Source organism: Solea senegalensis, unplaced genomic scaffold (assembly GCF_019176455.1).
Source record: "Solea senegalensis isolate Sse05_10M unplaced genomic scaffold, IFAPA_SoseM_1 scf7180000014855, whole genome shotgun sequence".
NCBI lineage: Eukaryota > Metazoa > Chordata > Actinopteri > Pleuronectiformes > Soleidae > Solea > Solea senegalensis.
The window spans coordinates 125190-137500 of NW_025321152.1; the positions used below are offsets into that span (position 1 = coordinate 125190).

Consider the following 12311-nt stretch of genomic DNA (forward strand, 5'->3'; position numbering starts at 1 on the left):
TACAAGACCATTGGCAAGAAGTTGGTGAGAAGGAGACAACTGAAGAAACATAAAATGACTGCGGTCTCCGTCGGTCTGGGGCTCCACGCAAGATTTCACCCAGTGGGTCATCATTGATCATGAGAAAGGTGAGGGATCAGCCCAGAACAACACGGGAGGAGTTTGTTAGTGATCGCAAGGCAGCTGGGACCACAATCACCAAGACAACCATTGGTAACACACTATGCTGTAATGGATTAAAATCCAGCAGCACGCCCAGGGTGCCCCTGCTCATGAAGGCACATGTACAGGCCTATCTGAAGTTTGCCAATGAACACCTGAATGATTCAGAGAATGATTGGGTGAAGGTGATGTGGTCAAGTGAGATCAAAATCCAGATCTTTGGAATCAATTCGGCTCACTGTGTTTGGAGGAAGAAGAATTCAGACTGTGACCCCAGGAACATCATCCCCAATGTCAAGCATGGAGGTGGAAGCATTATGCTTTGGGGGCGTGTCGCTGCTTAGGAGGAGTGGTCCAAAATTCCTCCTGAGATGTTTGTAGACCTAGTGATCAACTACAAGAAATGTCTGACCTCCACCAAGAACCAAGAAGAAATGCAAATAATTTGTGATATGTGATTTTCTGGATTTTCTTTTTGATATTCTGTCTCTCCCTGTTAAAATAAACCTACAGTTAAAAGTATAGACTGTTCATTTGTTTGTCAGTGGGTGAACAAAAACAGTGAGGGATCAAATACTTATTTCTTCCACTGTATCTTTACAATCATGATGATCAAATATGAAGATAATAATTATTGATGATTATTCATAGTTTTATTAGAATCTCAGTGTTTGCGCGTGTGCAAATGTGAATTCTGTCAGGAACCTCTGACCTCTCTGAAGCTCTGGTTGAATGATGAATGAATGAATGAGCAAATGACCATAAATGTCCAATTCAATTCAGTTTAATTTGTATGGCACCCAATCACAACATACATTATCTCAAGGCTCTGGACATATGATTCAAAGATAAGTGTCGTTCTATCATCTTTAAATCACATTTAAATCATCTTCTCATCACATTTAAATCACATTTAAATCATCTTCTCATCACATTTAAATCATATTTAAATCATCTTTAAATCACAACGTCATTAGCGTCAGTCCAAGTTCTGTTCCCCTACTCAAGTACGTGAGCAGCGAGTACAGTTCTCAAACCCGGAAGTGTTCTCAATCCCGTTTTACCAAGTATGCATCGGGTGGTGACTTGAACGTACTTGGGAAAGCCATGTATCCCAGAATGCATTTTGGATGAACATAGCAGCAGATAATACAAATATAAATCTGAAATAAATATTTTATGTACTCCAGGCGTACATCTCAAGTACTTGAGAAGGGACCAAGGCTAAGTCTGACTTAGAGGCTCCGCCTCCTGAACTATCATTAGGAGCTGGCTCCACCTCCTGAACTATCATTGGGAGCTGGCTCCACCTCCTAAACTATCTCTGGGAGCTGGTTCCACAGGAGTAACTGAAGGCTCCGCCTCTCATTCTACTCTTACAGACTCTGGGATCCACAAGTAAACCTGTATTTAAAGACTTTTTAAGTGATCTGTGAGGATGATCAGGTCAAACTGGTTCTGTCAGGTATGAAGGAACCTCATCATGAAGTGCTTTGATTTTAAATGTAATTCTAAACTGTAGGCGGAGCCAGTACAGAGAGAGTGTGCGTGTGTGTGTGTGTGATGAATGAGGTTTGTCAGATTTGTGGATCAGACTAGGTGGACACTCTGGATTGAGGTGTGAGAATGGACGGTTGTTTGTCTCTGTGATGGACATCTGATCTGTCCAGGACTCCGCCTTTCACCCTGTCAGCTGAGATTGACACAGCGCCCCCTGTGGCCCTTATGTGGAGGATAAAACGGTAGATGATTGTTATTTGGTTCTCTTATTAATCCACAGTTTCTTACTCTGATATCAAACATGACTTTAATAATCTGGTACAGATTATGAGTCTGTGGGCCCCTGAACACAGACAAGAACAATAAAATGATTTACGGGAAACATTAGACATATTTCACTGAGGCCCCGTGAAGATAACATACTGTAGGTTAAAGGGCCCCGACAAACACATCACATAATAACCAGTGTTTTTGGCCCCTGAGACCTGGTTCAGTAATCTATCATAGTTAATAATGCACCACAGAGCACAGTAATAATATTTGAGTGTTTGTAATTATTCACATTAACAATGCTGCAGAAAAAATTCACAGATTCATTCATTCATTTGATTTTTCCTTCAGTTTCTGTTCATTCACCCAGTCACAGTTTATATTTGTATTATAGTTGTATCATAATGAAGAGTGAGAAAAAGTTTCCATGTCAATGAAAAGACAAAGGTTCATTAATCATTATTTATTATTACGTGTGAGTCACATTTATACACAAATAAATGCAGAGACATTTGTGTTATAGATTAAATTCTGCACATAAAGATGAAAGTTTATTTAAAGACACAACAGTGAAAGCCATTTATCTATTCATGCATCATATATTGTATATTCATATGTATATAATGACATTTTATTTCCTGCTAACATTTATACTGTTTGTTTGTTTATTGTAAACAAACAATAAACAAACAAGGGTGTTTTTTTTCTTCAGTAAAACGTTTCTAACTTATGTTTATATGTTTGAAACAATATACACAGTAAAGTTTTTCCTCATTTATCAAATTTATATTTGTTGGTTTATCTGCAGATTAACAGATTGTATTGAATTTCTTTGCTAAAAAGGGTTCCTTAGACTTTTATATGACTTTAATTTGATATTTTTACATTTATCAGTAAAATATTCAACAGTTTCAATATGATTTGGTTCATTTATGTTTAGATCATTTAAAGGGTTCGGGAAACATTAATATACAGTGTTTAAAAATGTAATGCAAATATGGAAAAGTATATATTTAAAAGAAGGCGTCTGTATTAATAACATTTATATATATATATATATATATATATATATATATATATATATATATATATATATATATATATATATATATATGTGACACACACACACACACTGTTGTCCTGTAACTCTGGGCACTTACATTTTATTCGTCATTGCTACATCCGGGCACTTTATTTTTTTGATTGACAGTTGCCATGGCAACAAGCTAGAGCATCGCCATTTTGTCAGGAGGGTTTTTTTCCCCAGCTCAGTCTTTTCAAATGTTCTCCCTTCCCGCCGGAATAATGCTGTCAGTGGATGTATATTTGACGGTTTGGGCTGAACAAGCGCGTGCCGTGGATCGGATTAAGAAGCTCGAGGGATCGACGGTTTGACGTGGTTGAAATAATTAGGCGGCGCCGCACTAACTCAGTTGTCCGTGTCTCTGGTCCACCGGGCCGGTTCACTGCGCAGGTTTGGACCGCGCGCCATTTTGTGAAAATTGACACAAAATTCTTCACCAAAATTATCAGAGGACACGGTTTGTGCTTCGCCTTTAAAACACTCCGTGTTCGACCATCACGTCGTTATTAAACCAACTGACCGACGCTCAACTCGCACACAAACGTCAAATCGGGATTTTGTCAGATCGTTGATTTAGCGGCGGCTAGAATTGTTAGCTTCAGGCTAAGCTAGCTAATGTTAGCTGCGCTCATTTTGTCAACTAGCTAGCGCGGCTCGCGCAGGTTAGCTAGTAAGTGATGTTAGCATGGTGCTAGTCACCGCGGATAATAATAATAATAATAACGTTATTAATAATGTTATTCCGACACGCTGGGATCATGAGGACCGTGTTGAATGAGGCTGGTGAGTTGTTTTATTAGAGTCCGTCGTTCAGAGGACGCGGATCGGGTTTAACGTGAACATCAGTCGCTCGGCGTCAGGGAGGGAGAAGCTCAAACTGGATCAGTTTCCTCATCAAACAGGTTATTGGACTTTAAATGAAGATCGTGCCATCAGAGGTGAGTAACTCTACACTCTTTTACATCTTACATTAGCACGTTAGCGCTGACTGCTGTGTTTTATTTGGATTGTGAATGGACAGGGACGTAGCCTGTGCTAAGGCGGCTAGCTAACGTCTTGTGGCGGCGTCTGTGTGGCTGAAGCAGCGGTAACATTCGTGCTTAGTCCGCGGGTCAAAGGAGGGGATTTTCACCCGTGGATGTGGTGAAGAGCAGAGATTACATGGGTTTGTTTGTGTGACAATGTCCTGCTGTGTCCGTGTTAGCGCTAACGTGCTTTCACACACTGTCATTGTCATGATGGAAGCAGATGTTTCACTGTTAGCTAACAGCACCGTCATATAATCGGACTGTCATCGAATCGGACTATTCGAACATCACAGCTGTGCTTTGGTTCTGGAGTGAGCGCTAACCAGGCGTGTGTGTGTATGTGTGTATGGTGGCTAACGGGGCTAACCTGGCTAACGGTTAGCGTCAGCAGCTAACGTGAACACTGGGCTGAGAGAGACGAGCTCCGCTTGTCCCGCAGTTTTCACGGTAACGTTAACGACGGTTAACGGCAACACAAGCTTCGACACCGCGGTCACCGTTCACACGAGGAGCTGGACACAAACGAGACACATCATGTAATCAGGGCGCCAGGGACGCGGATAAAAAGCTGAACATGCGTTTTAAATTTCAACCATGACGGTTTGTGCCACATCTGTAAGTACATACACACACACATACACACAGCTGCCCGGGCTCCGGACCACAGGCAGCCTCTGCTTGTTTTGGATCGGTTACATTTGATTGAACTTAGGGATGAATGTGATGGTTTTGGGCGTGAGAAGATGACACACACACACACACACACACAGGTTTATATGACACAGTAAACTCGCTGTCGTTATGTTTGCACCCGAAAGGCCCGGTGATGAGCAGAGAACCAGCAGAGGAACTGTTCATGTGTTCATATTCATGTTTCACTCCTGAAAATCAACAACAATCACAGGTTTACAGGAGATAAAATCTACAAGTCCGCTTTTAAAATGTTAAATATGGCTTTATTTTTCCTGTAAGGTCAGTCATATTTAACAAAATCATGCTAATTTGCCCTATAGCCACGTTAGCCAGGTATTGTGTCAGGTATTGTGTTTGTTGGTAAAATGGACCACAAACTTTTCTTGGATCCTTGTAAATGAACATACAACGCGACACTGATTCTAGTTGTGCCAGACAAAAACATCAAGTGTTTAAAGTTGATTGTAATTGATAACAATGATTTGCAGACATGCTGAGAGGAGATCAAGTCCACATCACTACTGGAGCTGATTTGTTTTGAAGTGTCATGTAACCTCTGAACTATTTATCTTATCAGTTTCACAAGAGCTCCTGATCATTTCATTGATCGTTGGTTTTAAATACCTGCTTTAGTCACCTGGTGACCGCCTTCAAAGTTCCAGGTGTTTTCTCTGGTCTTCAGAGATCCTCTGTCCGTTCTTGTCAACATGAGTTTGACCTCAGTGAAGTGAGGTCCCATCAAAGATGCACAATGATAATGATAATGTGTTTTCATCCTTTGTAGTGGGTTGTGCTTTGCTGCTGGACTCTCCTCCCAGGATGATATGAAATTTTGCAGGAGACCATGCATCCAGGTTAGCTGCTATACATCAAGACTTAACCCACTGGTGGGAAGTGGTTCACCTCATAACTTCCTCTCATTGTATTATTATGATTGATATTTGAAATGGAGCATCCACACTTATGTTTTTAAACTTCTCAAGTAGAAGAACAGTTAAATCATAATTAAGATTGATCAGTACTGTAAGAAATATTTTCATTCAATCGGTAAAAAAATGTTCTTTTGACAACTGGGAGTGATTGAAATTGAAATTTGAATTGAATTTTTTTTTTTAATTTCACATAAGCTGAACAAACCTTAAAAATATGGATTACTCATAATGACGAATCATTCTTAACATTTCAGTGAATTTAAATTGATTTAAATCAATTGTTTTATTTAGGGTTAGCAATGTAGCTACATTTCTATGAACAATATAGCTTACATTTTATTAAATGGATTTATAAAATAGAAGGTATGTATAAATAAAAAATATAGATTTATTATTATTATTATTATTATAATAATAATAATAATAATAATAATAATGTGTGTGTGTGTGTTTGAACGTGTATCATGTAATGGAAGGTTTAGCTTGTAGAAATGCAGCCTTTGCTTGTGCTCTATCATCTCGCAGCTTCCCTTCTTCCTGTCACTGGATGTGTATTTTTCTCTTTTCCAAAGCTGGGTCAGCTTTCTAACGCTCTCAGATGGAGTGCAGGTTTTGGGCTGTGCAGCTATTTTGCTGTCAGGCTCTGGTGTTGAAAGCAGCGTCTAAGTGTGCCAAAGTTCAATTTTATTTCTTGTTTATTTCTTGTTTTCTCATTGGAAAATGGGAGCAGCTCTGCCCTGGCAACAAAAGTAGGCTATTTGCATACTGCGTTGTGATTGGTCTGTGCATTGATGGGCTTGCCAAATCACGCTGTATCTCTGTGGTGATAGGCTATGCTAATTAGGTGCTGTTGCTGGGATTCTGAATAGTGGTTACTGTGTAGCGCTGGTGAATTGTGTTGTCTGGTGAGAGATGCTGATAGCTGAACATGCTATTTAATAATTTTTTTGATTCCTTCTGGCTTAAAATGAAGGATGATTCACTGTACAGTGTGGAGATGCTGTATTTTCACCCCTTTTCAATGTTAAACCTGCTGTTTTGCTCCCTTTTCTTCACAAAGGTTGATACATTACTGCTATATTTTTTATTTTGTGCTTCTCCTTTGATATATTTTATGACTTAACAGATTTAACAAAAGACATGTATATAATATATATATATATATTAACCTAACAATTCTCTTAACAGTGATTTAATACTTGTTAGTTTTGCATCTTATTTTTATTTCCATGTTTGTTACAGATTAACCCTAATCATTTCAACATTTAGATTTAAATGTGTATAATTTACATTTTGCATCTATTTTTCTTTTTACGAAGATAAATCAAGGCATGCTTTTGATGAGGGAATTCTATCTGGTTAGATCAAGGAACAAATACTATCCTTTTTATATTTAATTTGATTTAAATTGTGTAAATATCTTCATCTGCTTCAGATGGAATTGAACCTGCAGCTGTTTAAGAGCGGCATGAATAATCCATACCTTCTTTGTGTGCTGTGTTTACATATAGTGTTGCATTAATTGACACAAGTGTTGATTTCATTTGCAGGAGGAGAGACTTCAGCATGCAAACCTTCGTCCGTCCGGCTTGCGCCCTCTTTTTCTTTACACACTGCTGGTCTTCAGATGGCTGCTCCAATGCCCCATACGCACCAGCAGTACAGTGACCGCCACCAGCCAAGCACTGACCAATCTGTTACGGTCTTACCGTACAGCGACCAGACACCACAGCTCACTGCCAATCAGGTACACTCGCCGTGTCCAAGCCCATTCACTGTCAGTTTGCAGAAGCAGAGCTATAATGACGTGTGAACGTCTACTTCCTTTTCTCACTGCTGTCACAACGCAGGTGTTTCTTTCAGTCCACTCATTCACTCTTAAAATCACTTAATGTTGAAGGTAACCTAGCAGTTGTGTGCATGTTGTTGATGATTGTTCTCGTTGTTGACACTTCAGAGGCACATGCCCCAGTGCTTTCGTGACCCAACTTCAGCTCCCCTGAGGAAGCTCTCCATTGACCTTATCAAAACATACAAACACATCAATGAGGTGAGTTTGCCTCTTTCATCATCTCACTCTGTTTTATATAACATGACTAAAGATGTGGGTTTCCTCTGAATGTGTATTGTGTCATTTCTAGGTGTATTATGCAAAAAAGAAGCGACGGCACCAACAGGGTCAGGGTGAAGACTCCAGTCACAAAAAGGAGAGGAAAGTCTTTAATGATGGCTATGACGATGATAACTATGACTACATCGTCAAGAACGGGGAAAAATGGATGGACCGCTATGAGATTGATTCCTTGATAGGAAAGGGATCCTTCGGGCAGGTAATTCTGAACATACACACACATACATGTAAAACGTGCTCTAAGGTCATTATATTGTTTTTCTATGAAAGTGTGATATTAAATGTTATAAACAGTCAAATCTCCCGTGTTTGTGTCTCAGGTTGTGAAAGCGTACGACCGTGCAGAGCAGGAATGGGTCGCCATTAAGATCATCAAGAACAAGAAAGCTTTCCTCAATCAAGCCCAGATTGAAGTGCGCCTGCTAGAGCTCATGAACAAACATGATACCGAGATGAAATACTACATTGGTAATCCACTCTTGAAATTTGATTTGACGAGACGCATTAAAGGGAAATCAAAAGGCTTTTCCTGTGTCTGACTAACATGGCTGTACATTTGTGATGTTTGCAGTTCACCTCAAGCGTCACTTCATGTTTCGGAACCACCTCTGCCTCGTGTTTGAGATGCTTTCATACAACCTGTACGACCTGCTCCGGAACACCAACTTCCGCGGCGTCTCTCTCAACCTCACCCGGAAGTTTGCCCAGCAGCTATGCACAGCGCTGCTCTTCCTGGCCACACCTGAGCTCAGCATCATCCACTGTGACCTGAAGCCTGAGAACATCCTCCTCTGCAACCCCAAACGCAGCGCCATCAAAATCGTGGACTTTGGCAGCTCATGCCAACTGGGACAAAGGGTACAGGCCTGCACGTCTCCTCCCTATCAGTGACATGAACTTCACTGAGTGTGTGTGTGTGTCATGTGAAAGATTATAACCTAATAATGTGTGTTTGTGTAGATATACCAGTACATCCAGAGTCGCTTCTACCGTTCTCCAGAGGTTCTGCTGGGAATGCCCTATGACCTGGCCATCGACATGTGGTCTCTGGGCTGCATCTTAGTGGAGATGCACACTGGAGAACCTCTGTTCAGTGGCGCCAACGAGGTAGAACAACACACTCAATCTTTATATACACATATACACATAACACTTTCATAGATATAAAAACATCATGTCACACACCTTCATAAATACAACTGAGCAGAGGAAACACTCGGCAGAGGTAAAAAGACATAAAAATCAGATAAAAAGAATCAATTAATGAAAAATGGGAGGAATAAAAAATACAGTCCTAAAATAAAAGAATAAGTAAAGCTGGTCTGGTTCACTGTTGTCTGAATGTTCCCAGGTTGAGTTTAAACTTGTCTCTGACCTTTTCTTCAGGTGGACCAGATGAACAAAATAGTGGAGGTTCTTGGGATCCCACCTAATCACATAATGGACCTAGCCCCAAAAGCCAGGAAGTTCTTCGAGAAGCTTTCTGATGGTACATGGAGTGTTAAGAAGACCAAAGATGGCAAAAGGGTGAGCTGTGAACTTTCTGAAAGCTGGAGTTTGGTATTAATGCTGCTTGTGTTGTTGCGTATACAAAGCCCTGACTCTCTGTGCCTCTGTCTCTGAACAGTATAAACCTCCAGCCTCACGGAAGCTCCACTCCATCCTGGGTGTGGAGACAGGAGGTCCAGGTGGCCGGCGGGCAGGAGAGTCTGGCCACGCTGTTGCTGACTACTTGAAGTTCAAGGACCTGATCCTGCGGATGTTGGACTATGACCCTAAGAGCCGCATCCAGCCCTACTATGCCCTGCAGCACAGCTTCTTCAAGAAGACGGCGGACGAGGGGACCAACACGAGCAGCAGCGTGTCCACGAGCCCTGCGTTAGAGCAGTCCCAGTCTTCAGGAACCACGTCCAGTACCTCCTCCAGTTCAGGTATCTCCACCTCACTGTGTTTACAGGTCATACGACGTCACTGCAGGATATATCATACTATATCTTTACATCATGACTCTTTGTCGTAGGAGGATCTTCTGGGACGAGCACCAGTGGCAGAGCGAGGTCAGACCCGACACATCACCACTTACACAGTGGAGGACACTTTGGCACGGCCCTGCCGGCCATCGATGGAGACAGCCTCTGCCCACAGGTCACACTCTGAACATCAAATATTTAATCATCTTACATTATAACTAATGACCAGGCACAATGTTACATTTTCTATTTTGATTTATTTAGTGTTTTTCTAATAGTTAAAACCAGTTAATTTGCTCCTTTAAAAACAAAGAAATCATTCAGACTGAATTATTTTGGTTTGTGGACAAAAACAAGATATGGATCAATCATTTTTTAAAGTATTTTCTGCATCAGTCACCTTCGATTCATCGTGAAAATGATCAACTGAAGCATTGATTACTAAAATAAGCCTCAGTGTCAGCTGTGAAGTTCATCAGCTTCTAAATCACATGTTTATTCCCATGTCTTCATGTTGAATTGTCACTGATGACGTTGTCACTGTCTCAGGCACGGCAGCCGTATCCGCCACCGCTGGTGTGGGGGGGCGGCGTGGGACCAGAGTCGGTCACTGGAGAGACACACCCGGTCCAGGAAACCACCTTCCATGTTCCCCCTCAGCACCCGAAGGCCCTTCATCCCCACTCACATGCTCATCACCACCACGGGCAGATGATGGCGACGCGGCCACGCCCACGTCACTACACCTCCCCGACACACAGCTCCTCCACACAGGACTCCATGGAAGTGGTTCACGGTCATCTGTCCATGACCTCCCTGTCTTCCTCTGCCTCCTCTTCCTCTACATCGTCCTCTTCCACTGGGAACCACGGCAACCAGGCATACCAGCTCCGCCATTTGCCCACCGGAGCGCTGGACTTTGGTCAGAACGGCGGGCTGAGTATGGGGCTAGGTGCCTTCTCGAACCCGCGGCAGGAGACTGGCATGGCAGCGCACCCTGCTTTCTCCATGGGCACGAACACGGGGCCCGCCCACTACCTAGCGGAGGGTCACCTGGGCATGAGGCAGGGCATGGACCGGGAGGAGTCTCCAATGACTGGAGTGTGTGTGCAGCAGAGTTCCATGGCCAGCTCGTGACTGCACTGACTTTGGCTGTGTGTCCCCCTGTGCGTCATTTTTAAGGTGGTGTTTTTTACTACAAGGTGTGTTGAGAACAAAAAGCTGCTCATGTCAGAAGGGAGATATCACTGAACCGCTACTACAGAGAAAAATCTTTGTTCAAAAAGTATATATGTAATTTTCATCCGTTCTTTCTTTTGCAATCATTAGGCACAAAAATAATCCTGCAGAATAACCATAGTGAGATTGAGTCATTCATCTTACCATTTCACCACTTTCATGTAATCACCATATGGTATTAATGTGGCAGAATCTTCTGAGGAGCATTTCAGCGTGTGAAGAGTGCGAAGCAGGTATCTGCTCGCTGACATCACTGTTCCACTGGTTCTTCATTATTTTTGCCCTTTTCAGTGAAGTTTGACGTCTGAGCCGCTCGTGGATCCTGCAGCTCGGCGGCGCGGGGAAAGTGTTTGCAGTGATATTTCTTGTTGTCGGTCGGTTTTGTGTAACTCTGTCGAAGGGGAAGCACATGGCAGTGGAGCCGCTCCCTCAAGCGTGTGCTGGCCGGTCGGTCGGAGAGGAGGGCCCGCACCCGTCGGGTCACAGCGGAGGGGAAGCACCACCCTCAGGCCTGGAGGCAAACTGCAGCCGTGCCCGGCACAGACGAGAGCAGCGACGGGCTGTGGAGACGCGAGGATCCGGCCCGGTGAGAGGAAGACAGTCAGCGGCTGGTTCTAGAAAACCCTTTGGCCTTATGACTCATGGACATGGAATGAGATGGAGCTGGACATTATCATTTGAATTAAGATGGCTTTTCTCTATTTTTCTCTCTAGACAGCCCTTAATTCTTTAAGGAAATAAAAACCAACTTAGCAAAGGTAAATAAGAATGGTAATTTGAGGCCTTTCTCGACAAAGATTACTTCTTCAGCAGGGCCCCACATAACAGGGTCTTATTGTACACAACAACCTCCTAAACATTACTTCCTTGAAAATCTTGTTCACTGGTTAAGGATTTTGCAGTGGAAAGAACTATCTATTCCAGAGTCTACCCTTTTCTGTTCAGTTCTCCCCTTTTTGCATGTAGTTCCTCATCAGAACCACCTGCACAAGTCTCTCCATCCAAAAACATGGAAACTGAAGAAAAAACTGAGTTAAGTGACTGCCTTTTTTCTCCTCAAATTATGCTGTGAATTTTACAAGAATTTATTTTCCCTTTGGATATGTTTTTATACCAAAGCAGTTGTTTTATAGCATATAGGTGTCTGTAACCAATAATGTAGCAGTTCACCACTTTGACGCAAAGTTTATCAAGATCTTATTTTAAACGTCAATACAAACAGCTGCAATATTTTACTTTAGCAAACGTGGAGACGTTGTCAGGCGTCGGCTCGGTGTATTCTGGCCACATCCGTCTGCAATG

The 12311-nt window shown here is 42.3% G+C and overlaps 1 protein-coding gene across 3 annotated transcripts in view; it reads left to right on the forward strand.

Annotated features, from left to right (window-relative positions):
* The first annotated feature begins 3140 nt into the window (after positions 1-3140).
* Positions 3141-12311, forward strand: part of dyrk1ab (dual-specificity tyrosine-(Y)-phosphorylation regulated kinase 1A, b) — a 10777-nt gene continuing 1606 nt past the window's right edge. The window contains exons 1-12 of one of the 3 annotated variants that reach the window (XM_044016864.1): positions 3141-3954; positions 5522-5591; positions 7220-7416; positions 7627-7719; positions 7811-7999; positions 8121-8268; positions 8372-8658; positions 8761-8907; positions 9187-9327; positions 9428-9731; positions 9821-9945; positions 10320-12311. The exon at positions 10320-12311 is cut by the window's right edge and continues 1606 nt beyond it. In XM_044016864.1, coding sequence (XP_043872799.1) covers positions 5582-5591; positions 7220-7416; positions 7627-7719; positions 7811-7999; positions 8121-8268; positions 8372-8658; positions 8761-8907; positions 9187-9327; positions 9428-9731; positions 9821-9945; positions 10320-10907 — 2229 coding nt within the window. In that variant the 5' untranslated portion in view covers positions 3141-3954; positions 5522-5581 and the 3' untranslated portion in view covers positions 10908-12311. The other 2 variants (XM_044016865.1, XM_044016866.1) reach the window with 2 other exon arrangements.